Raw genomic sequence first — 27,431 nt, 5'->3', positions numbered from 1 at the left:
CCGAATGAAGGCTGAAGGAGTGAATCACCCAGGAAAGACCTCCCAGCACACGTCAGGGATAAAGGTTGTCCCAACCTGAGGGATAAAACACTCCCTTGCCTAGAGTACAGCTCTACCAGAAACTCGTTTTACAGAGTAGGATGTGGCCTTTTCAGGGGATATAATATCCTGGGACTGTGATTTCATTTTAAATGCAGAAAACTGGCAGGTAGAGCTGTCTAACCAACGGTGACAGCAGATCGGATTTCCCGGCGCCTGTTGTCTCCGACGGTAACTCCTAACTCACCTATGACCGAGTCGTCTATGACGTCTGTGCTCACAAAGTTCTCCTTGCGCTCAGATACTCGTAGACAAAACGATGCTTGGTTCTGTCCTAACAGCAGTCCAGGAAGTGGAAACCGCCGGAAGCAGCCTGGGGGCAAGTGAGCTTGCACCTGGCTGTGATGCCTCCCCACCTGGGCTCAAAGCCCCAGTGCGCGGGTGGATCCCTGGGGCTCCTGCTAGCAGGTGGGTTGCGAGGGCCGCTGTCAGCTGGGGCCCAAGCCTGCACTTTTACCAGGTTTGCGTGATGCTTGCTGCTGGTTCTCAGACCACCCTTGGAGTGGCAAGATGATAGCCGGATCCTAAAAGTAAAGAATTTGGAAGATCATTTTCAATAAGCTTCTCACGCACCAGGAACAGAAAATACTTGGAAAGTTCATCGATACTGGGAATTGCAGTGTTTGCCAAGCCAGCTGCAGTCAACCTGAGTGTGTCCTCAGTACAGTGCATTCCACATGGTTGAGGCCAAAGAAGAGAATAGCCTGGGGATGATCCTGAAATATGTCAGTGATAAATGTTAGAATTAATGCCAGTGATAAAGCACATCTTTGCCTAGAGGATAGCTCCATCCAAAATTTAAAAAAAAAAAAAAAAAAAAAAGGTAGGCTCTATCTCATCGTATGTTTGTCAAACCCAAACCACTGCAAAAAATATTCTGCTAAGTTTAATTTCTGGGGAAAAAAAAATCTTTGCACATAGTAAGCTATGTTTTAATTTTTAGGTAATAAAAGGTATATATTATAAATAAATAAATAATATATTAAATATATAAATTAAAAAATATATTATTAATGAAAGGTATATATAATCTAGCTTTTCTTCTTACAGTTATTCAGAAACTTGAGACCTTTTTTTTTTTTTTTTTTTTTTGAGACCTTTTTTTAAAGGCCATCATAGGTATCAATTCTGAAAGAAATAACAAATATAATTGAATCTTATTGCTTCCTTTCATTTCTATGGTTTTATATTCCTAAGACTCTTATTTTGCCTTACACTTAACCATGTAAGTGTCTCCAAATAGCTCAGGAGGTAATTGGGAAAATAAAAAACGAGAAAATAATAAAACAAAGAGGGAGAGGGGATTCGGAGGAAGGTCTACACCTCAGCATTTCATTTTGGGGGGCAATTGCAAACGGTATTGGGATTTTAATTTGCATGTCCACTTGTTCGTTGAAAGCACATCGAAATACCATTGATTTTTGCTTGTTCACCTTGTATCTTGTGAATATGCTACACTCACACGTTGTAGGTATATTTTTCTGCCTTCCTTCATGTTCTCTGCGTAGACAATCATGTCAGAGGCAAATACGGCCAGCTGTATTCTTTTCCGATATGTATATTTTTAAAATTTTATTTCTCTTATGTTTATCATTTTCTTCTTTCTACCTACATTGGGTTCATTTTGCTGTTTTTTGGGTTCTTGAGGCGGGGGCTGAGACTACTGATTCGAGACCTTTTCTTCCTTTCTAACATATGTAGTTGGTGTTTTGCTATGTCTCACGAGTTTTGATGTATGGTGTTTTCGTTTCCATTCAACGTATTTTGTTATTTCTTAATGTTATTAGCTTGTGTCTGTAGCGAAAGGATTATCTAGTGTTATTCAGTTTCCGAGTGTTTAGTTTTTCCTCTTATCCATGTATTACTGTTTTCTGGTTTTATCCCATTGTAGTTGTTGACAAATTTGTGCAGTATTAAGTCTTTTAAATTTTTCAAGGATTATTTTATGGCCGTGGATGCGGTCTACCTCGGAATATCTTTGCGTCAGTGGCACTAGAACATATTTTCTGCTGTTGCTGGAGAGGGTGTTCTGTAAAAGTTCTATTTGTGGCTGTAACTTTCTAAATTTTGTGTCTTTCAAGTGTGTTTGTTGTAGGCCACGGAAGCATCCTTATGATGGCTTTTTTAGAATGTCAGACAATCTTACTATCTCTGTCATCCCAGTAGTCTTTTTCTTTAGGTTAGGATCTTCCTGGTTCTTAGTATTACCAGTGATTTTTGGTTGAAAGCCGGGAAGCTTGGGTATTATGTCCTGAGACTCTAGACCTTCTGTTCTAGCTGCTTCTGACCTTGGTCCACAGGAGAAAGGATGGTGCTGTCTTGTTTCCGCGTGTGGAAGTCCAGCTTCTCCACTCCAGCTCTGTTGACACTTTTTGAAGATGTTCCTCACTATTGCTGACCAAGGGTGGGAGCTCTGGGTCCCAAGGAGGCCTCGACTGATACCTCCTAGGCTTAAGAGAAAGGGGTTCCTCATTATTGCTCTTCGCGGGGCCTCCACTGACACCAGAGAGGAGTGTGGCCTCATTAACAGTGGGCAGTGGTGAAAGTCCTGCCTCTCCCCCTGGCCTCCTCTGACATCATCTTAGTGGGGAGAGCCAGGGCCCTCATCACGGCTAGTGGAGGTCAAATCCAGGTTCCCACGGGGCTGGCCTCCACCAACACCGTGGTGACATCAGGGACTCTTTACATCCTGTGTCCCTCCCGGGCCTCTGATACCAACAGGGGGGTTGGGATGCTTCCGTGCAGCAGGTGGAAGGTTCAGGCTCACCTGGCGACCGTGAAGTTGAGGTGCCCCTTCTAACATTTGTTGTTTTGAGAAAGGCCAGACCACAGGTTCTTCTGTGATGTTTGCTTGGGGCAGAGTGGCTATTTGGCCAGGCTACACCTTCCCTGGCACGTTGGCTCGAGACAGCAGGCTTTTGCTGGAGCTTTTTGGGCCCGTGTGCATTTGGTTTCTGGGTTGCCAGCCTCTGGGGAGCGTTCGTCAAAAGGAAAACCAAAGAATTCACCACTGTGTCCTTCCCTGGGTGGGGACCACCTTCTCCTTTCAACTTTTCTATCATATGTTGGTTTTATATATAATACCCAGTGTTTGGTTGTATTTAGTGAGACAGATTTGGTAAAATATGTCTATCCTAACTTCCCGGAAGCAGAAACTATTCTCTCAATATAGTTTTAATTTACCTTCCTCTTATGATGTTTAAGAGCCTTTATTTAATCTTTTTTGTGCATTTTTTGCCCTCTTTGATAATTATGTCTTATTGTCTTCTTGGCTCCTATCTCCTGCCCACTTTTATAACGGGGCATTTGTATTCTCCGCAGCTTGTAAGAGTTCATTACATATAAAGGATCTTGACCCTTTATGTCTGATGCATATTAAAATACTTTCTTCTAGTTCTTTATGTGTTTATTGAATCTGGTGGTCAAGTGAGGCAAACTTATTTTTTAAAATTCTTATGCAGTCCAATGTGTCCATCTTTCATTTCATCAGGATTGTGAGCTGTATAGGTTTTGTGTTGCTGCTGTAACAGATTTGCCGTAACACAAATTTACTACTTACAGTTCTGCAAGTCAGGAGTCAATCGTAGATACTCCTGTCGCAGGAGTAAAACCAAGGCGTCGGCGGACAGCCTTACTTTCTGGAGGGCCTGTTCCATTCCGGCTCCTGTAGGTTGCTCATATTCCTTGGCAATCGCCCTTTTCTCCATCTGCAAAGTGAGTGTCGGGTGAAAGTCCTGTCACACCTTCTTCCATTGTCATATCTCCTTCTGATCTAACTGGGAAAGGTTCTCTGCTTTTAAGACTCCTGACTCTGGGAAACGAACTAGGGGTGGTGGAAGGAGAGGTGGGCGGGGGGTGGGGGTGACTGGGTGACGGGCACTGAGGGGGGCACTTGACGGGATGAGCACTGGGTGTTATTCTGTATGTTGGCAAATTGAACACCAATAAAAAATAAATTTATTTTAAAAAAAGTGGAAAATCTCTCCACTTCAAAGTCCTCACCCTAATGACATCTGCAAATGCCCCTTTGCCATGTGAGGTAGCATATTCAAAAATTTTAGGAATTAAAAGCAGACGTTCTCGGAAGCCATTCTTTGCCCTGCATGTGGTTCACAGGTAAAAAGCCCTTCTCTATAGTCTGGTTATAGAGCAATTCACCCTTTTTCTCTAATTCTTGTGTTAATTTCCTATTGCGACTATAACAAATTTAGTGACTTAAAACAATATACATTTTTCTCCTGCAGTTTTTGAGGGTCAATATTCAGAATGAGTGTTAGTGGGCTAACCCAGGTAATCACTAAGTTTACTCCTGAGGATTTTACATTTTTTGCATTTTCATTTACCCCTTGCACGGTTATCTCCTAGAATGAAAAAAGCTTACATTACAAGAAATAAGTTCCAGTGACATGGATGTTTCAGGGAAGACAGTAATAAATCAAAATGCTTGATTTAAAACTGAACCTTTGTTTTTAAAAATCTTGGAAATAATTTTTGTATCAATTTGCAAATTATCCCAAGCATGTTTCAGGCAAAATTAAGAAATAAATTAGCCAATGTAAACATTGTATAGTGAACATAAGAATGTTTTAAGTGTCCAGAAATTTCAATTTCATGTAAAATAACCTTTTTTGCTATGTAGATATAAGATACAAATGTACAGTGCTTACAGTAAAAATTCATTTCTACTTATTAGTTACGCTGCCTATGCAGTCTCTAAAGAAGTCATCTAAACGTGTGTAATTTCATTAAAAATAATCCTCCAAAATAATAGGCATTACGTTATCTCATTTTCTAAAGCATATTCTACTTGGTTACTGAAAACCTTCTGTGAGAAACGTTGCCTAGGACTACAGCATTCAGACAAGCTCTCGGAGGCGGAAGTGAAGGCAGGTAGGCCGAGAAGCACCGCCTGAGCCACAGCCCCCTGGCGGCCCCGCACCCACGCGGTAGCTGGTAGGATGGCACCCTGAGCTCGGGTCTGGAAAGTGCAACTACCGACGCTGGGGACCCATCAGCTGGAGGTGACCTGTGACGGTCCCACCCACGGGTGCACTTGGAGATGCAGCTCACGCTCTGCCAACCTCACCCCCTCGTCCCGCAGTGAAACCGCAACATCTCCGGCCTGATCCCAGAAATCCCAAAGGATGCTCACTATTTTTTTTTCAAACCAAATCCTTAAGAGGTCTTGAGAGCTGTGTTCCTGAGGAGCTTCGTGAAGGTTGTGCACTCAAAGTCCCTCGAGGGTGAACCGTGACAAAGAACTCCAACCCTGTGCTGAAGGCCCAGGCGCTGGTGCCCAGGGATGCGGGAGAACACGGTGGAGAGGCTGGCTTGGCTCTGTGCTCCCAGGGCGCTCAGAGCCAGACGGAGACCCCAGGGAGGCCGGGAGGCTTCGAACGAGGGCGTACATTCTGCGAAGGACAGAAGAGCAAAGTTTCGGATTCAGAGACAAATTCAAAGGCAGCCTCAAAGTAAAATTTAGAATATAGAGGGGTGAAACGTCAAAATGATTTGTTTTATTGAGTGAAAAGAGGAGGAACAGAATCCGAGAGACGTTGTATTTTATTTCAAAATAACACAGCCCACAGGGACAGTTTTGGAACAGAGAATGTAAAGATCAAACAAAGAAATCGGGGTGCATGGCCTCTCGGTATTTTTAAAATTGGGGCTAACCTGGAAAATACTGTATGGCTATAGACAAAGTATTTCTAATTTTTCTGAAGAAAATAAACACCTGGGGAAAAATACATTCATGACATTATGAATCCATTGTAATCCAAAATCCATTATAATTTTACCTAGGAGATCATAAGCCCTTTTAATAAGAAGAAATATAATTTATAGGGAAGCCTGGGTAGCTCAGCGGTTGAGCAACTGCCTTCAGCTCCGGGCTTGAACCCAGGTCTGGGGGTCAAGTCCCACATCAGGCTCCCCATGGAGAGCCTGCTTCTCCCTCTCTCTGTGTCTGTCCTGAATAAGTACATCAAATATTTATAAAAAAAAAAGAAATATAACTTATAAAATTGCAAAAGTTGTGCAGAGTAGCTAACTTTTTTCCTATAAATTCATGTATCACTTTACAGTTCTTAACTGTTGTGCAATTATAGGATTTTTTTTTTTTTTTAAGTAGGCTCCCCACCCGGTGTCCTGAGCTCCTATCAACAGTCTGACACTCAGCTGACCGAGCCACCCCAGTACCCACAGGAATTTTTTTTTTTAATCAAAGAGAAAAATATTTACATTTCAAATACAAAGGAAAATTTTACATGATTTTTGGTCAGTCTCTAAGTCTCAACCACTCAGCCCTGGTTTTCCAAAACACACGAGACTTTTCAGTGGACAATTAGCTTTGTTAAGAGGATCCCCATCAAAGTAAACCCACCACAGGAAAGGCAAGCGGAACAGATGCTTAGCAAGCTGCTAACCTTTTTACATGGAACGTTCGATTATTCTCTACACTTACTTTATAAAAAGAGACTTATCATTTGTGTTCTTAAACTTGCTTACGAGGAGCTCTGCCTACTGAAAAAATATATATATTTTATTATTTTCCTTCCAGGGAGGAAGATGCAAATAATGATCTATGAAGAGACAGAAATTCGAGTTACGGGGCTGTCACTTGAAGACTCTGCTGCTTGGCTTCTTAGCAAGGTGTCGGTTATTTAGCGGTACGTTTGGTTCTGTGCATCAGAAACTCGAATCTGCTGCTTGGTCTTTTCTTCTCTAATAGGAAATTCGGAGGTAGGTAGCCTAGGATTGGCACGAGGGGAGCACCAGGTCACGGAGGAGGGTCTGAGCGGTGCTCCCTCTTCCCCTGAGTATCTACTTCGTGAAGCTGCTCCTGCGTGTCTGGATCCCCGGCCTGGGCTCCGCGGTGGGGATGGGGAAGGCAGGGAGGCTGCCCAGCTGCCTCCTCTTCACCTCAGGGTGTAGGTTCCACCCGAAGTGCCCTCAGGTTGCAGGGAGCGGGAGTCGGGCGTGTTCCCCCAGCAAAGCTCAGAGCTTCTCAGTAAGGGAGAGTCGGGGAAATAAACAGGTCGCAGGACATGTTTTCCACACCACTTCTTAACATACTCCGTCTTAATACTCTAACTGCTTAGGACTTCTGTGGAGCTTTAGCTTTTGCTGAAAGCTTAAGGGGCTGCTACGGGTGCTGTTAACAAGGACCCAGCATGTCCGTGTGCATCGTCGCTGAGCTGCAAGGACACAAGGTGGGCCTGTCCGACGCACCTGGCCCTGGACGCGCCGTGTGCGCTAGGCCGGCAGCAGGCAGGACGGACAAAGGGCAAACGTGTGTCATAGAAATGATCCATGAGAACCAGTTACCAGGAATTGCTAACCAGTCACGGGGTATCGCTAACCAGTCACTGGGTGTCGTTGACCAGTTACGAGGTATTGCTAACCAGCTAGTAGGTATTACTAACCAGCTACTGGGTATTGTTTACCAGTTACTGGGTATCGCTAACCAGTTACTAGGTGTTGCTAACCAGTTAGTAGATATTACTAACCAGCTACTAGGTATTACTAACCAGTTACTGGGTATTACTAACCAGTTATTAGGTCTTGCTAACCAGTTACTGGGTATTGCTAACCAGTTACTAGGTGTTGCTAAGAAGCTACTGGGTATTGCTAACCAGTTACTGGGTATTACTAACCAATTACTGGGTATTACTAATCAGTTATTAGGTCTTGCTAACCAGTTACTGGGTATTACTAACCAGTTACTGGGTATTACTAAGCAGTTATTAGGTCTTGCTAACCAGTTACTGGGTGTTGCTAAGCAGCTACTGGGTCTTGCTCACCAGTTACTGGGTGTTGCTAACGGCTCCCGAGAATTCAGTGAAAGGACGTTTTGACTTAGCAAGTCTTGACAAGTTGGAGCATTTCTTTGGTCTTACAACTTTTTTTTAAGATTTTATTTATTCATGAGACACAGAGAGAGAGAGAAGCAGAGGCACAGGCGGAGGGAGAAGCAGGCTCCCTGCGGGGACTCGATCCCAGGACCCCGAGGTCACGCCCCGGGCCGAGGGCAGTGGCTCAACCACTGGGCCCCCCAGGGATCCCCCATGGGGACATTTCTGCAAAGCTAGTCCAGCTGCAGAGTTCCCTGTGCGAATATCCAGGGTCTTGGCTGCAACTACACCCGCCCCCGGCCTACCCCACCTGCTCCTTCCTTCGCCATCACGGGGGTTCCGGTCCCCCCCACAGTCTGCTTCCTCACGAGCGGCCCAGGGCTGTCCCTCCATGGCCTGGGCCTGGGAGGCACACTCTTACACGATAGTCTGAGCAAGGCCGCCCCGGCAAGGTGGCAGCCCCGACGGCTGCCGTGGAGAAGCTGAGGCGGCCTTGAGCGCAGCGGCCGAGCCAAGGGTGAAGTGATGCAGTGGAAGGAGCGCGCCCTTAGTGGGGAGGGCCTCGGGAGGGCGATGCTCGTGAGGGCCGCGGCCCCTGGTCGGCCCTGGGCAGATGAGGAGGAAAGGAGGGCGGTGACTGGCGGTGACTGGCGGGCCATTAAGGACAAAGTCTGAAGGCCACGATGTGTCGGCACCAGGTGGAGAGACTCGCCGCCCTCTGGAGGGAAGAAAAACACTGAGGATGAGATTCCGGATGGAGAGGAAAGGCTGCCTCCAGAGGAGGCTGGATTTGGGGAGCCCAGTACCCCATGTCAGGGTTCCGACCGGGAGGAAATGGGAATCTGACACATGGAGCGGGGCACGTGGACAAATGCATTCCCAAACCTGGGTGATCGGATCCCCCGGGCCCTCTGAGCCTCCAGGAAGGTCCCCGCCTTCCCTGTGGAAGGTCTGTCCTCTCCACTCGCTTTTAGAGGCCGGAGGAGTCCTGAACCGGCAAGACAGGACACAGCCCTCCTCGGGATCGACACCGTGTGTCCCCTGGGCCACCAGACCCAAGACTAGAGTAAAATCACAACATGATTTGATTATGTCGGCGCATCTCACCGCACGGCCCGCGCAGGGCATCGTCACTAAACCCCACCTAGAGCCTGGGTGTGGTCTTGTCTTCCCGTCCACGAAGGTCAGACCTTGGGGGGTGGCGCTGTTGACAAGGACTGCCTGCGTCACATCAGGTCGCACCAAGGTCACACCTATTTCACGGTGCAGGAGCTAAAGCGGTGCCCCGGTGCCACCTCGGGGCATCAGGGCAAAGCTTGGGTCCCGGACAGCACGACGTCTTCTTGGAAAGGCACCTCGGCATCCCCTTGGAGGCGACTCCCTGGGAGCACGGAGAGTCATCCTTCAGTCGATGGCCGCTGACGGGCAGACTGCGCGGCCCTGTCACCCAGGGTGATGCTCCCAGCTACCCCCCGAGACCCACAAGAGGAATTCGTGCCATGGTTGGCTCCATGGCTTCGCACGTCTGGGCTCCCGAAGCAGAAATGCTTCTACGGGAACGTAGCAGGAGCCGCACTGAACCTTGCTGGGCCTGCGCCATGGGCCTCGCTCTTCCCCCCACGGGCGTCCACCTGGGGAGAGTCGCACATGGCAGGAATCTGCAAGGGCTGCTAGCCCGGGTCGCTGCGGAGCATCCTCTGCCTCCCCGTAGCAGCTGCGGCCGGACGAGCCCCGGCGTCTGCTTCCCTCATCTTCCTAGTGTCCGTTTCTTCACAAGCAAAGACCCGTCAAGACGAGGGAGGACTATTCCACACGGGAGGAGCCTCGCTACCCGTCGTCGGGTGGGACGTCCCGGGCCCTGCTGTTCCGGCCGCCAGAACACTGCTTTCCGGGGGCCCGTGTGTTCCCCCCCGGCGCTGGCTCAGGCCGAAGGGGTGCCTCACCCAAAGGGGCCGCCGCTCCCCGCAGGACGGTGCGTGTGGCCCCGGATCCGCGAGGGGTGCGGTGCCCTCTTCTCCATCCCGAGCTTCTCTGGAGGGTCCTGCAGCCCCAGGGCTCCCCCCGGCTGGGTGCGCCCGGCCGCCTCCCAGTTGGGCCCCGTCAGGCCTCCAGGGACAAGGCCCGGGGACTGCAGACTCCCGTCCCCCGTGAGCCTCAGGGAGCTGAGGGCACTGTCGCCTCTCAGCCACTTTGGTGCATGTGCAGGACGCACGGCAGCCCCGTGGGGCCTCCTCACCAGGGCAGGCCCGGCCGCCTCCTCCGGGCCCAGGCCTCTGGGAGGTGACAGCTCCCCGCAGCCCGGTCCTGCGGGCTCCCCTCTATCCCGCCTCTCAGTTCTCCGACCTGTAGCCCAGCTTAGGACTTTTCACCTCACATCTTTCATTCTGCTCATCCCCTCCAGTTTCCCCTTTTATCCAAGTTTCACATTTTTGCTAAGATGTTCTGAGCGCTCTTCGACTTCGTGCAAGGACAGCAGCTGAGAATATCCCGGCCACGCATCCTTAGGGGATCACGGAGGACAGATACGAACTTCAGTCATGCAATGTGTTAGCAACACATGGACCGACCTTAAAATGTTTTGCGGTGTGGCTTTGCTTCCTCAATCACGATTGATCAACTGTTTCTGAGTCAACTCTCGGGCCATGATGTCCTTCGAGAACAAGTATGATTCTGCAGATATGAGTACAAGCAAGGAAGATGACAAGCAGGCGGCCGAGAGTTGGTGAGCGAGACGCCTGCGTAGGATACGGTGTATTCGCCGTGGTCGGTCATCGAGCAGCGCGTCACAGAGGCCGTCAGCAGGCAGACGGGGCGGCGGACCGGACCCCATAAGCTGATACTAAACCCACGGACTCAGCAACGTCCGAGTGGAGGTGAAACTGTAAAAATGTGAGATTTAGTAGTGAAGAAGCCTGGATGTGTACTTGTGAAGGAAGAGACGGAAGGGCGCAGACTGATGGGCGGGTCCCCGGGGAGGCACGGAGGGACGGAGCAGTTAGGCAGGAGACGGTGGCTCTCAGCCCCCGCGCACCTGCTGCAGGTGCACCCGCAGCCCCCACAGTGGGTCATGTTTCTCGAGTGTTTCATCCAGTTTGGGTTTGGGTTTGAGTCCCTTCTTGGGATACATTTCAAGTCATAGAAAAAGCACGAAGGGATGCAAGCTGGGCCTCGTGGGCCTCCCGGTCCTGCAGCCGCGCTGGCACCAGAGCTCCCGGCGGGGTCCCGCCGAGGGCCGCGGGCGCCAGGTGAGGCCAGGTGAGGCCTCCGCAGCCCCAGCCCCTGCCCCCCGTTGCCTCGGCCCAGCTGCGCGGGGTGCAGCTCTGCACAGCCAGTCCCGGGAGGCCGCGCCTCGCTTTCACTAAAGGTGTCGCGTGGAGCACAGGGCAGCCCAGGCGTGCGCCCCTCGGGGAGGCAGGCCCAGGGAGACTGTTCTGGAGCAACAGACCAAGCTTTGCTGTTGAGTCACTTGGTGACGTACAGGAGAGCGGCCGCAGTCTCCCCGCCTCGCAGAGCCGGTTACTGACCCCAGGACTAAACCACCGCGTCTTAGGCAGGAAGGCTGAGGCTCGAGGACCTTAATCTTTGCTTTCCGAGGTCACAGTGTCATGAGGCGCTGCAGGTGCTGGCCATGCCCCCCCCCCCCCAGCAGGTGCGCCTGGCTCTGGCTGCCCCCGGGGCCGAGCGCTGTGTGCAGGCCCCAGACCCCTGCCCCGGCGGGCAATGACCTGGGCACCCGGCCCCCAGGTCACCGCTGACGACGCGGGCCTCGGCCGGGGGTGGCCTTGCTCAGGACACCTGCACTCGGTCGTCGTGACCCAATTTGAAACCTAACATGTCCAGCTCGACTAGACCCGTTGGAAAGGCTGGTAGGATGTGCTCCGTGTACCCCTTCATATCCGTCTTCACCAGAAGCATCGCTCCACTCAACCTATTTACGTGCTATGTGCTGTGAATGAGATTACGCTCCTTTACTTTCATTGTTTTGTGGGGCTTCTATTTTTTCAATCATTTCAATCTATGACCGTACAACCCTGTACAGGGCTTTCCTTCTGCATGAACTTAAGCACGTTAAATCCTTTACTAAATCCTTTACTGTGCCCCCGAGGCTCTTTATCTACCTTTGGCAGGTAAATACTAACCCTTAAAATGAAGTAAACAGGGTCTCTGAAGTGCATTGGAAGATATCATTTGTGACATTTCTACAATTAAAAAAAAAAAGTCTACGGGGCGCCTGGAGGCTCAGGGGTCGAGCGGCTGCCTTCAGCTCAGGGTGTGACCCCGGGGTCCTGGGATCGAGTCCTGCATCGGGCTCCTGCAGGGAGCTTGCTTCTCCCTCTGCCTGTGTCTCTCACGAGTAAGTAAAGTCTTTTTTAAAAATCTACTGTTTTTATTGAGTTCCTATAAAATTAATGCCCTCTTAGTGCTGGTTTGATTGTCACCACTTCTATATTTCTGATGCATTCTGGTCTTTCTTTTTTTATTTTTTTATTTAACAGGCCTTTCTTCTAGGGCCTAAGTCTAGAGAAAACTGGCACTTCTACAGTTCACTTCTTTTTATGTCTATATTTTGCTTTCTTGACATTTCGAGTGTTACGTTGATAAAAATTTAGCCAGCAAACATGTAGGTTAGTTACCACATATCTCAAGGAGCTGTATTTTTTTTTAAATAAACTTTTGAATTCAGAACACTTTTAGAATTACAGAAGAATCACAAAGATAGAACAGGGGATTCCCATGTATTGCACACCGACATCCCCATAATTGACATATTTTGTATTTGTTACAATTAAGGTATTAAAACTGATGTGTTATTATTAACTAAAGTCCACAAATTATTCATATTTTCCTAAGTTTTAGCCAGTGTCCTTTTTTCTGTTTCAGGATCCCATTAAAGGGTCTTTTGGTTCCCTCCAGTTCTCAGCAATACTGAATAAAGTCGCAATGAACGTAAACATACAGGGTTTTGTGTAGATGTAAGTTTTCAAATCAGTTGGGTAGAGACCTACGGGAGTAGTTGCTGACTTCAATGGTAGGATTGGGTTTAGTTTTGCAAGCTACTGCCAGACTGTCTTCCAAAGTCGCTGCCCCGTTTTATGTTCTCACTGGCAGTGGATGAGCGTTCCTGCCGTGCGTGCTACATCCTTGCCTGCAATTGGTAGTTTCAGTATTTTGGATTTTAGCTAACTATTATTATTTAATACGGAAATTCTAGATAGGAAGAGGCAGCTATTATCAAAAATAGCCAAATCTCTAGCTTTTTCACACTGATTTTTTTCCCCTGAGAATCATTAGCCCAAGTAAGATGTTTCAAAGTCCGTTTCACAATACTTCAACATCAGTTACTTCGCGAAACTCAACACACCATTAAGTCAGCTTTGTGCCTGAATGTAGCTTTTCCTATAAAAAGAAGCTAGAACCAAAATCGCAACTAGCAACTAGAGGAACATTCTTTAAGACGTGGTACCAAGTTAAAAAAAAAAAAATTAAAAATCTAACACTACACAATCCAAAGTGCATCATGTGCTTTGATGTTTGAACCGTTTATTTCAATAGAGTATCTAGAACTTGTGGATTTTACAGTATTTATTATGGAAACCCACTTTCACAAGTTTCTGTCACATTGTCTGACTGTCTCATGTGGACTGTGAAAACCCAAAGCTAGAACAGTCGATGGTGAATGATCCTTTTTTTTTTTTTTTTTTTTTAATTTATTTATGATAGTCACAGAGAGAGAGAGAGAGAGAGGCAGAGACATAGGCAGAGGGAGAAGCAGGCTCCATGCACCGGGAGCCCGATGTGGGATTCGATCCCGGGTCTCCAGGATCGCGCCCTGGGCCAAAGGCAGGCACCAAACCGCTGCGCCACCCAGGGATCCAAATGATCCTTTTATTACAGAACCGATAGGTGATCTCTGCTCTACAGGATTAACTCAGTGGAAGGCTGTATAAAGTTTTCCCTCAATGGTACCATATGTAGAGCAAAACCATAGAGGTCAAAAGAGCAGCGTTGACATGAGTAAGCAAGTTAAAAAAAAATATTGTGTAGAACACATTGGCATTACGTAGCATTAAGAGACCTAGATAAAGAATTAGGAAATAGAAACTCATTTTGTGAATTTGTTTTACAAAATCTTGCTATAAAAACAAACATGTTTTACAAATGCATACATCGTCACTGTCTTATTTTGTAGTTTGTTTTTTTTTTTTCTTAATTGGAAATTTTTACAAAAGCTTAACCAGAGTGAGCCTGTCTACCTCTCATCCTGAGTCTGTCTGGAATATTGGAATATTAATGGAAATCACATTGCTCTGTAATTGCCTTGGCTCTAATTCATATTGATTCGCAACTATTATGAGGTGTCAGGTAATAAAGTCAAGAAAAACATGAAAAAACATCTGAGTGGTTGGTTATGCACTTTAAACGAGAAGAAATGTTTACATGGTGCCCAATATTCATCAGGAAAAAGACATATCTTTTTTTTTTTAATTTTTTTTTCTTTATTTATGATAGTCACACACACAGAGAGAGAGAGAGAGAGAGAGGCAGAGACACAGGCAGAGGGAGAAGCAGGCTCCATGCACCGGTAGCCCAACGTGGGATTCGATCCTGGGTCTCCAGGATCGCGCCCTGGGCCAAAGGCAGGCGCCAAACCACTGCGCCACCCAGGGATCCCAGGAAAAAGACATATCTTGTGAATGAAACTCACTCGTGCAGAATAGAGCTACGGAGAGGCAAGCGCCTGCTCGGCGGAAGGCACCACTGACCGGGGTTGCAGATGCTCATTGTTTAAGACCCTTTGTCTAAGGAAAATAAAGGTCCGTATGAAATTGCTATTCCACAGTACTTTAGGACCACATTTCTGTAGTTTGCTAATAGCAGCTCTATATTACGCTGGTCTACAATTTTTGAAACCATATTTTTAACTCCAGTAGTTGGCACAAGGCCTAAAGCATCTGCCTTATTCTGGGAAATCTGGCTGCCACGATTAGTGGTCTGACTACAGTATTTCCATACGAGTAAGTTCCCACTGATACACTTGTGGTTTCACATATACCAAAAAATATTCTATGATGAGTGTTGGATGGAAAAGATGGTGCATCTCACAACGATCTTTCTGGCCACATGGACATACCACAGTTTGTATCAGGGATCTTGAAATGCCGGCAGTCCGAGGCATACATTACTCCTGCCAATATATATTCATTACTTATAATACCATTTTCTTTTGATGTGTCAGCCTTAAGGAAATGAAAGGAAAAGAAATGTCTGTAAAACGTCTCTGAAATTTTCATCGAATATCCCAAACTGCCTTAATAACTGCCGTAAGCCAAATTCAGGATAACATTTCTAGAAACTTCAGTCCTGTATGTCTGCGTGGATGTCTCTCTCTCTCGCTGGAAAGGAAGCAGAGACTGAAGAAAAAAACCTGGGTGCAGAGAGTTCAATTGTCCCTTCAGAATATGTGCAGTTACGGCCATAAAAGGATCAGTGAAGGACAAGAACTTGTTGTTTTTTTCCTTCCAATCCGTATCCACTCAGGAGAATAGACTCTAGTCAGCACAACAGGACCTCATCAGAGAGGCCTTTTAACATAAGGCATCTGTCTTAAGTATTAAAAATGTGACTTCAGTTTTCCTCTTAAATACCATCACAGCTGACCTTTTGAAACAGAACTGAAGTTTCTCTCTGCTTGAAATTCCTCATTCTCCAGAAGAACAATAATCAATTAATGCATTTATTTTAATCTTGCTTGGCCTTTCTCGAGAGCAAGCACATTCCCAAATAGTTCTCTGTGTCCTTTAAGCCCTCGTTACGTTGTCACATTTTACATCCTAAAGATGCACTAACCATAGCAGATCTCCTCATAGTCGTTAAAGAGAAAGATAAGTCGTATCACATGCAAGTTAATATTAAATATTATGTGAGATGAAAACACTTGAACATGTAAAATTCAGAATGATGAAACGTGGTCTTCCTTTTATTTTTCCCTTATATTTTGCTTTGTTAGTTGTTAGGCAATTTTCAGGCGTCACTTTTGGGGACATTTTTGGTCTAATTTTGCTCTGACCTTCTAATTTTTAGTTGGGGAACAGTGCGGGAAACAATCTGGTTTTGATGGAATCCCAAAGTTGTGTAAGTGTGTGTGTGTTCTAAATAAGCTCAACTAGGTCATATGACTCATGCGCTTTCCATGGTCTCATTGACTTTATGTCTACAAGCTTTCTAATTAATTTTATTTGATCAGATAGACATTCTTGATCGCCTCTTTTTGAAAAAGAAAAATCGACTGTTTGCTAAGAAGGAGGTACTGCTGTAGAGTTTTCAGTAAAATATCTTCCAAAGGTTTGTACAGATTCGATCAATTTGCATAGCAGAAATAAATACTCGAGCCCCTTGTGGTTTTCAAGGACAGCTGTTTTCTCCGGTTTCAGCTCTATGATTAAGGCTTAAGGAAGGATACAGAGTGATGAGAAATACAATTGCTACCTTTGGAAGATTTAACAGGCATGCTGGGGATTTCTGCATTTTCTGCATTTTCTTTTCTTTATAGGTACAGAAAAACAACAACAAAAACCCCACCAGACAACTTCCACGTTAAAGAGTATAGCTCATATGTCAGTGGCAAGGGTACTTCACTATAAAACCTAAGCACATACAAGTAGGTTCCTATACAATCCAGAAATATGGGGACACGGGGTGGCTCAGCGGTTGAGTGCTCAGCCCAGGGGTGACCCCGGGGTCCTGGGGTCCCGGGATTGAGTCCCACTCAGGCTCCCTGCATGGAGCCTGCTTCTCCCTCTGCCTGTGTCTCTGCCTCTCTCTCTCTCTTCTCTCTCATGAATAAACAAAATATTTTTAAAAAAACCCAGAAATCTGAAAAATTCTCTATGAATTTAAGTGTTTCTCTCCATGTCAACATCTTTAAGAATATGTGTGCTTTGATATTTCAACATAGTAGTATCTTATACATTTCAGCATTTCTTTGGTGGCATTTTCAAAGTTTAATGTTTATTTGGAAAGAGGAGAGTCCCTGAATTCCTTTGAGTCATGCATCATTGATCTTGAGGTTATCCTGAGAATTTGGCAAGACATTACTACTTTGAAGAGAACCATAGGCCCCACTTCTCCAGTGTAACTGAGCTCTGAGATCCTTCCTTCAGTGTGTCCCTAGGAGTAGGAAAGGTTGAGAAAGGAGAGAATCTTAGAATCATGCTTTTGCCCTGCATCCAACTTTATTAAAAGGACAGAATTCTGAGATTATACAAATTTTGAGATCATAAACAGATACAAAGGCTGGGACAGTTCTGTGGCTCTGCTGTCCCCTGTTATGAGACTGTTGACAGCCAGATGCACAATTTACCTAGGAGACATTGATTCAATATTTATTTAAACTAGTATATAAATAAAAGATGAAATATGGAGTTTCTGTGACATTTTTTGGTTAGTTTGGAGAACTTTGTTCCTTTTTTTATGCCAAGAATAGCTAATGTTCATGAACTTCATGAACCCCATTACATGACTTTCCCAAAGTCAAAGCTCCGATCAGAGCTATGGCTGTAAGATCCAAGTATGAAGTTTAAAATCCTAGTTCAGTGGTTCTCTATAGATCAGACTGGGATGTTCTAGAGCAAAGAGTTTAAGTAATCTTATTTAAATTACTCAGAAATTCAAATAAGCTATGGCTTAGAAATTTTCGAACTGAAGTGATTCTAGGTTTTTCTGATCGCCATAGATGGCAGGAGGTGGTGGAACACATGGCCGGCTTATTTTCAGGTATTTTCCTGTTTAATTCCTTTTATGTTGAAAAGATGAAAACTGCAGGCATTACCAGAGAACTAAGGGAAATGAAAGAGGAATCACTATAGAAACAGCTTGTTGCATAATTGCAGCATACTTATTACTCTCTAGTCTACGAATGGTCCAAATTGCCTAAAAAATGAACAGGCCAAGTATCTGTGCACATTCACTCGGCCCAGTGGGGGTTAGTTGATATCTCTGAATATTTATGACTGTCCCTTCATTACCTGTCTCCCCCATTCCCCGTACTGTCTAGCACAACCTTTTTTTTTTCAATTAAAGCAGATGCCAAGAATAAAATAAATGAAGAACTGAATTGAAAAATGACGCATGAATGTGTGTATTTGGGCTTGTCTGTGAGAGAAATCAGTATATGCTGAATCCTTGCCAAACTTTCTCTGCACACACTTCTTACATATACTTAGCTACCTAATACCGATCATTTAGTGATTTTGATACTAAACAACTGATGTTTAAAATTATGTAAAAAAAGCAAAATGACACAGAGCATGGAAAAAAAAATTTAAATTTGTCCCAGAGTTATATTAATTTTTTTCAGCCATTAGTAGACTTAGTCATAAAATTCTTTTATTTTTTCCTTTCAAAATGTAGCCAAGAAACAAACATCTTTCTTTGCTTTCTTTGCAGGAAAGAACCAGTCTCTGGATTATTTCCAGGCCATCCAGACAGCTATTTCAACTGGAACAAGTGACCTTTGGAACAGACTAGAACTTAGCAGCCTGGCCAGACAGAGAGGAGGGAGTAGTCAACTGGGAAGGGCCCCAACATGTTCTTGTGAAATGCCATTTGAAGTAAGAGGACAATAAAAATTAAGGACAAGTAAATGAGCTTAAAAATATCTAAAACCAATGAAAACTGTGTGACCACAATATGGGATTCAAGGAAAGATACAGTAGGAGTCTTTAGCTATCATTCTTTAATACACATGCTCAACCAATATGGTTCTCCACTCCCTTCAGTACAAGGAATGTCTCTTAATTATGTAATATTCACCTTTGAATCTCCATAGTCTTGGAAAACTCAGTAATCATCTGTTTTCCCTCCCTCATTGGCACCAAATTTCCTCAGTCTATGATTCTACAGTGGTCGTTAGACGCTCTTAGAGAATGGTCAAGACCTTTATTTAGCAAGTTATTGCTGCAGGGAGATAAAAGTTAAAATAATAGTAAAGAGTTCATGTGAGAGAACAAAGTGATTATCTTCTAACATTGGGTTGGAAGGCATGCTCTCCTTTTCTTTCACAGAGAGCACAGGAAGTTTTAGCTCAGGTCATTAGCAAGAAGTATGCTAAAGAAGCACGCAGCCTTTACTGAATGCTCATGGACAGAATGTTGCGCTTGGCACCCCAGGATATAAAAATGTCAAAGTAATCCTTTCTTCAAAGTTTTTGGAGAATAAATAGAAAAGTAAAAAAAAAAAAAAAAAAAAAAAACTTTATTAAAAAATTATTTTTCCAAGACAGCATTTTATTTATTTTTGCAAAATATATCAATGATAATACAGTACAAGTTACCAAGAAAATACTATGGGATATCAGAATGTCCTCTCATAACTTAACGAGGCCCATTGTGTACTGGAGAATCTTTTTAAGAAGGTAATTCCTACAGCTTCTAGCCAGGTTTTCTTTAAAAGCCTTAATGCATATTCCAAACTGCCCATAGATAGACTCAGCATGCAAACCAGAAAAGTTTGACTTGATAAATTTTGAGTATGCATCTGAATTAATGCCAAAAACGTGGCTAAGGGAAATACATTTTTTCCAAATTTTTAGTTCTATAGTTATGGTAGTACTATGAAGTGGCACAAAACCCAATGTTAGTGATAGAGAAGTTCCATTATTTCAATTTACCATGTAAGATCAGAAAAATTTGAGACTTTAAACTCAACTCCCTAAGCATTCCATATTTTGCATATTACTTAACTATGATTTAGGAAATGCTGTATCTTAGAATTCATGAACCTAAGTGGTAGGAAATGAATCCAGAGAAAATAAGTTTTATAGGAGGTGTTTCTAGAAGTGGGTTGTGTTTGGTTCTTCACAACAGAAGATCAAGACGTGGAACAAGTCTATAAGAATTAAGGTTTTGTTCCATTTATAAGATGGACGTTGAAAGAGGACATTCTTGAGAAATGTGCCTGAACTTATCTAGGAAGGAGAGGACACAAGTTAGGCCTTTTCTGCAGGAGACATGGGGATCCGAGGGCAACACCAGCCACACCCATCTCCGCAGTGGGCTAGCCACCTCTAACGGGTGTAGTTTAGGTGGAGTCTGAGATTTAGCTGTCAAAATTGAGTCCAAGAGTCTCCAGCTAATTTAACAGAGGTTGAAATCCAAAATCATGAGTAAATATTGAATTTGGAACTACATATGGAAACACTGGAACTGAAAAATATCAGCAGCTAGTTTTTTTTCATAGTTATGTTAACTAACATAAAAAAAAGTAAAAAAGAAAAAAAAAAGAATCAGAAAGGCAACAATGCAACATCTATCAGAAATTTTATCTGAAAATAAGTCTTCATAATGTGACCAAACTTTTTTGAGAAAGTTCAAATCCAAAAAAAGAGAAATACGAAGAGAAAACTATTGCTATTGGACTCTCTTGATAGTCTCACAGTGGATATCTAACACTAGACACTAGCCAGTGCTAGATACGCACATTTAAACAGAATTAAATAGAAGTGTCTTCTGGGAGGCTTTTGGTTCAGCCGGTACTTTCGTACATGTTGGTTTTTACTTAGTAATTCATATATCACCTTACCTTTCCTTTATGTCAATAAACTAACTGAGGGCAGGAATCCGGTCATCTTCAATTTAACAACGTTAAGCAAGCAAAATTAAATCCAGTAAGCAAATTTACTAGATGTTTTCTTACCCACATAACATAGGTTATCACACAAAGTGAGTAATAAATGAGTTTTATTGAATGGGTTGATGGATTGTTCATTGGTGTGCAAACACTGGGCATGGGAGTCCTGTGAATCTTTAAAACACTTAATACTTTGTTTTCAGAAGGTTCAAAACTTCATGATATTCCAATAAGCCACAACTCAAATCTTATTATCAAGTCTACCTTTTAAAGACTCGAAACCCTTTATACTATTACTAGGCTAAAAAGGCTCTCAATTTTTAAAGGAGATATTTACATAATACAGTTATTGCACCAGATGCTTCTAGTGAAAGGGACCCAGTTACGACCTCTCTCACCACCAGGATCGAGGCCACTGTTTTCACAACTGAATGATATTTGCTTACAAAGCTAAAATGTGTGTGGGCTGTAAGAAATGAAGTTAAAGTTCATTAATTCTTTTCCTTTCTCTTCCTCTCTTCCTTCTACTCTTAGGCCTCATTTTATGACCTGGAAACGCTGTCATATAATCACCTTCAGAATGTTTCTAACTTAACCAGGGATTATTTAATGAGTAAATATACAATTATTTATTTAAAATCATTTATTCTCAGCAAAATCAAACATATTGAGTATACATAGAAATACAATTTTCAACTGGGATCTTCATAAAAATGCACTGGTGAAATAAATGTTCATAATTAATGACCAATTATGTACTATTTAGTCATGCCAGTAGCAGAATTGATTACCATTAAAAATTGGTAAAGTAACATATCTTAAGTGTGCAAATACCATCTTAGTACTCTATTGTGTTACCATTGATAATAAATGGCCACTAAATATATACCTATTACATAAAGCTTTTAAAGTACAATAAAAATACAAATTCTATCTGTTAAAAAAAGCCATTCATATGGCCCCTAAACATTCTCATTATACAAATTCCAAAATACTATATGACAAACAAAATTATAAAGGTTCTTCTTTATGAAACATATACTAACTTCTAATTAAGGTACAACTTAGCAGATAACAGAAAACAAGAAGGCTTATATATACCATAGAACATTACGAAGATACATACAAATATAAGATTGCATAAGCGTATTTGATTTCTTTTCCTAGTGAATATATGTACCTTTAGCACTTGACGAAAATTTCCATGAGTAAAAGAAAAATCTATTTTTGAGATCTACCTCTAATCTAAGCTCACATTTTCATTAATTTAATCTATTTTTATTATGATGCAATGTACCAAATTATAAATTTTAACCATAAATTCTTGCACTGAGTACAAATTAAAGTCTTTTACATAATGGGCAAAGGTGTAGGAAATAAACACTTTTAAAGGTCGGAGTTCATCAGCACATTATCAATTAAGTAAAAGAAAATTCTATCGTTCATGTTAGCTTAAACTGAGAAGTCGTTTGATTTTTGTAAAAAAAAATGAGATTTGACTTCAACAAAAACAAATACAAATTAAAATTGCTAAATGATACTGATGATTCATAAGGAATAATTGTTATAGATTTTAAAGTATCAAAACTAATGGGGCATCACAAAATAAATTGGGTGAGAAAATATTATCAAAGGAGAAAATATGAGAATAATATTATTCAGTTAGAAAAGATATATTTGGTAAAGTAAATGTGGATAATAGATAGACATTGCAACCATAGCATATATTCCAAATGTTTTTTTAGAAAACATCAGATCAGATTATGTTTAGATGTTTAGCATAACTTATCTCATTAGAAATTAAATTTTAAGTGTTTTGTAATGAGCAAATTTTAATTTTTTCCATCATCTTCACTTGTGAAATAAATAAAAGATTTAGAGTATAAGTGATAATAATAGCTAACATTAATACTTTGCTTTTACTAATAAACTCTAATTATTTGGTTTAATTATTATTGGAAATTATATTTTTGCTACTTTACTTGCTAAAAATGACCTGGTGGGATTATATTCAGAGTTTACATTTTGCCAATGATATGAACAACATTTAATACATAAAATAACATCTGTCTAATGGATGGTAACATGCTTATTGGTTTGAATATGGAATATATTTAGTTTGGCATTGGTATATCTCCTCAAGACTTTGAAAGGTGTCATCAAGGTATGGCTTTTGGGAATCAAAAATGAACTAGCAGCCTGGAAAATGAACACGTTTCAAGAAGGATACTAATTATTCAGAACTCTGACACAAGACAGATATTTGGATAATTTGTTTTCTGATTATAAATTCATCTACAGGAGAAACAGAAAAGAACATAAAAGTATGATTTACTTTACAGTCAGTTGTTTTTAAAATAAACATTATAGATCAATAGCGAAGGACGTTTTAGTAAAATAACTTGCAAAAAGTTACGGTCTTCAAAAATATATTGGCACACGTATACCACCTGTCAGAAAGTAATAAGGAATGACGTATACGCATATCAAACAAACTGAACACAAATCTGGATCTCTTGTTCTTGACATCAGCACCTGCTGTCTAATGGGTCGAGACAAAATACTGTGCCTTCAAGAGTTAGTCCCATTTTGAACCCCTCCTGCAAAACAGAGCAAAATCATTAAGATAAGAAATGCTCATGGCAATACTAATACCGGTGATAGTGATGATAGCCACAAAACAAAGAGACCGAACAAAAGGTGAAATCCTCACGCTTTGATCGGCCAAGGACTAATGGCCCATGCTGGCTTGTCAGGTGTTCCTATCGCTGTGTGTCTTGGGCAGTTGTTTAGACCCATCAGCGTTTTAAAGGTTTAAGTACGTGTGACGTTGGCATGAGTGACAGACCAAGGGAAACAGAAGCAAATGGCATCCCGTAGGGGTTTCAAGACTTGCATGGTCACGGGTGGCCTCGTGTGCCAGTCTACTGGGGCTCAGATCTCCTCTGTTGGCTCTGGAGGCCAACATGATTTAAACAGAGGTAAGAGAGCTGGAGCTGCTCCGTGACCAGAGACAGCTGGAGAGTCTTCACGTCCTCCTCCCGGTTACACCGTCCAGGGCTCGGGCTGGCACACGCAACGCCAGGGCCTGCGTGGGACACAGCTGCAGACCACTGGGCCGCGGGGAAAGCCCCCGCCCGTCCCGCTGTGGCTCACGGTTGTAAGTCTTGCTTTGGGTCCCACTCTCCCTAGCATGTTTGGGATGTTTCTGGAAATGAAGGTGCCCTCCATCTACTGGGAGCAAGTACACATTTTCTTGCCTCCCTTTGTCCCCCAACTTTTTGACTCAAAGTCCAGTTAGGTAACAGAGTGGACTACTAGTCTCACACGTAGGATTTCGGGATTCGTCACTTCCGTACAACACCAGGGCTCATCACAACACGGGCCCGCGATTTTGAGTGAGAGGTCAGCGGCCGCAGAGTGTGTCCTCCAGCCCCAGCTCCCTCCAGTTTACCGCCTGGTCCCTCCCCACCCCGGCCTGCAAGGAAGAGATAAGAAGCAGAGCCTCCCACTAAGCAGGGACCCGGGGCCGTATTTAGGTTTCCTTGTGGAAGCACCGGGGCCGCTTGTACATATACCCTACGTCTCTCTCCTCCTGACAACTGAGATTCTGCTCAGGGCGGTGGTTCGCAGCAGGGGCTGGCGGGCGACACGGGCCGCCGAGCGGGGACAGGCGTCCTAGAGAAGCTTTGTCCTCCGTCCTCCTTGCGTTCATTTCGTGAGACCTGAGCCTACTGGCGGGTGAGCCACTCTGACCCCAGTCCCGTCCGTCCACGGCAGGGGCCCAATGTCCTTCTTACAGATGCAGCGTGACCGTGACCCGGGAAGGGAGAAAGCCAGCTCGAAACTGCGAGCCTCGCCTCACCTGCTCCGAACGTTCAGGGCTCCTCACGGTCTACGGCCCAAGGCCCCGGGCAGTGCCACCGCCGCCAGGCGCCCGGGGCTCTTTCCCTCCGGCGCGGCCCGACAAGCCAAGGGGCTGAGCGAGCCCCGGCACTCACCGCTACTGTTTAAAGCCTGTTCCTATCACGGGAAGAGCTATTTTGCTGAATCGGGGCGCGGTGTCTTAAACAGCTGCCAAATACTTAGAGAAGTCAAGACTTCAAGCTAAGAATAGTGTAAGTTAACTGTTCTGTACAAATGTTTTATTTGGATATGGGAGGCTCTGTGCACTGTGCCCTCTTCTGGCACGACAGACAGACAGACAGACAGAGTGGATATATATTAACTTGAGAAGGTTTGATACTAGCCAGTGTTTTAATCTTTTTCTCAGTTCATTCTGAAATGGAACCACTATCGTTTCAACTACCCTGAAAATACTATTTATCAATGCGTTTGTGTTTGCACGGCAGAACAGCAATCAGTAAAATACGGATCGGTCACTATTTCAATCATAAAAAAAGTAGATCATTTATAAGAATATCTCCATAGTGATTTTATAAGGATCCCTTTGGAGTCACCTTCGATTAATTTAATCATCCCTATTAACAGACACATTATTGACTCTCTCCTTCATTTTCTTTTTCTAAGATAAAATTTCTCATACAGCTTCTGACTTTTCCTCCTAGGTCTCATTTACTAAGTCATGATTTAATGATTACTGAATCTTTCTCAGGTTTCCATATCCTCTTGAATTTGAAAACTCTGGATGAAAATGAGGCTTTAATTTATGTTGTGATGGAGATTATTGTAAACAAGTCTCATGCAAAAGATAACTTTATTATTAACATATTATTAATATGTCTTTTGTATGAAATATTTTGCTCAGTTCTACTTCATTTTGAAATAGGGAGAAAAGCATGTTAAGGAAGGAAAAACCACTCATATGAAAGAATTGTTAACACGTTGAGGTATGTCCTTTGAGGGTCTTTCTTTATCAATTTCTAGATTTTTAAAAATAATTTTAATAATAACATAAAAACTATAATATATAAAAATATATATAACTTTCTTATTTATTTTAATGTAGCACACACACATATATAATTTTCTATATTCTTTTTAAAATTTAGTGGAACAAATTTTCCCTATTGGGTCCCCATAAAACTAATTTAATGATTATATAATGTTCTATTCATTTTTTTAAAAATCTGAGTGTAGTTGATATACAATATTATATTAATTTCAAGTGTGTAACATAGTGACAGAAAATTTATATACATTAGGAAATGTCACCATGATAAGTATAGTTTCCATCTGTCGCCATAAAGAGTTATTATAATACTACTGACTATATTCCCTATACTTTTCATCTCTGTGACTTATTTACTTTATAACTGGAAGTTTGTACTTTTTAATCCCCTCGTTCCACCTGTCTCTTCACTCTTCTTCCTGCAGGCAACTACCAATCTATTATTTTTAATGTGATTTAATTATTTCCAGTATTTTATAATTATGAATAAAGTTAACTAGAAGCTTTTGCCCATAGAAGTTTTCCACATTTATAGTCATTTTCTTCTCAGAATAGATTGCATTACAGTTTTTGATATCGAATAGAAATATAAGTATTACCAACAAATTACTCTCCAGATGGATGCTTTGAACTGACCCTGTCCCAGCAATGAGTTTGTCTCACCACACTCTCACTTGCGTGGATTATAAGTAAAGAAATAAAATGTTTAATTTGCTTGATTAAAATAGCACTTTTAGTTCTTTATTTAATTTGTATATTTTCTTCGGTTAGATTGAACATGTCTACATGCATGTTAGCCACTTGTGGTCTTTTGTGAACTGCTGGGTTTTTTAAAATTTATCTGATTTAGTTTTCTAAGTATTTGTCTACTTACCTTAATTATGTATATGTGATATATTTATATATTTTTAAAGAGAAAAGAAAAAATTACAAAAAACTATAGAAACTATAGAACTACATATTTTTCTTTTCCTTATAAAAATTTCTTTCCAATTCAAAAGTCTGATAAATATTCAATTGTATACCAAACATTTTAAGCTGACTAATATTTCTGAAATTTACTTGGATATCTATTGTATGTTACAGCTGTTCATTGATCTTCCACTAAATTATTGACCAGCTGACTTAACACCCCTTAATGCAAAGTTCATATTTCACTGACTTGCCATGATCCTTTTTTCATGTATTAAATTATTATAGCTTAGAATATACACTTCTGAGCTATCAATACTATTTTACTAATTTGTCTGTCAGTGACACCAGGAAGCTTAAGTTATGTCAAATTAAATGACTACATTACTGGTTTCAAATAAATATTCTATTTTCTAACCATTTATAATAAAATATGACCTCACATTTCTGCTTAAATTTGATACACCCAAGATATTTTTGTGATTTCCCCTGTAAATGAAAGAGAAAACCTGAATATCTCACTAGGCTTATTAACTCAATATCATATATACAACCCACTGTACTGTACTGTTTTTACATTATATGCAAATATAAAAATAATAGCCAAATGTGTACATTAGCTTAATTAGGCTAACAAGATTAATAGCAAAAGTTGTCATAGACTTTAGATGAAGAAAATATTATTTTACTTTAGTTGAAGTGACCTTGCAAGTAAATCTTGAACCAAAGCAAAACAAAACAAAACAAAACAAAAACAGACAAGCAATGAGGTGGACAATGCAATAGTGACGACATCATTGAAAAAATAACTTTAAAATATGGGTTATAAAACCTCTTTAAACACAACTAACAATCAGAGACATCCATGTGAAACTGCTGTTTGAAGATTTATTAAGTAAAGCATGCAAATATTAAGGTTTTAGCTTTAAGAAGTTGTAAGTTGTTTAAAATTATTATGAAAATAATATACCAACCATCTCTGGCGCTACCCACCATGAAAGCAGAAAAGAATAAAAAAGACATTAAGA

General features: G+C 42.5%; 1 protein-coding gene and 1 long non-coding RNA gene across 11 annotated transcripts in view; one reads left to right on the top strand and one right to left on the bottom strand.

The window, feature by feature from the left end:
• The first annotated feature begins 337 nt into the window (after positions 1-337).
• On the top strand, positions 338-19,125 carry LOC112668299 (uncharacterized). The gene is made up of 3 exons (XR_003141634.3): positions 338-507; positions 6,659-6,767; positions 18,399-19,125. It is a non-coding gene; the product is annotated as an uncharacterized LOC112668299 (long non-coding RNA).
• A 2,079-nt stretch (positions 19,126-21,204) lies between these two features.
• GULP1 (GULP PTB domain containing engulfment adaptor 1) overlaps positions 21,205-27,431 on the bottom strand; it is a 218,171-nt gene continuing 211,944 nt past the window's right edge. For all 10 annotated transcript variants that reach the window (XM_049106204.1, XM_049106206.1, XM_049106203.1 and 7 more), the window contains one exon: positions 21,205-23,179. In XM_049106204.1, the coding sequence (XP_048962161.1) occupies positions 23,108-23,179 (72 nt within the window). In that variant the 3' untranslated portion in view covers positions 21,205-23,107. The remainder of the gene's footprint in view (positions 23,180-27,431) is intronic.

This window comes from Canis lupus, chromosome 36 (assembly GCF_003254725.2).
Source record: "Canis lupus dingo isolate Sandy chromosome 36, ASM325472v2, whole genome shotgun sequence".
NCBI lineage: Eukaryota > Metazoa > Chordata > Mammalia > Carnivora > Canidae > Canis > Canis lupus.
The sequence above is the reverse complement of the archived record's forward strand: the minus strand, read 5'-3'. Positions and strand labels throughout refer to the sequence as shown.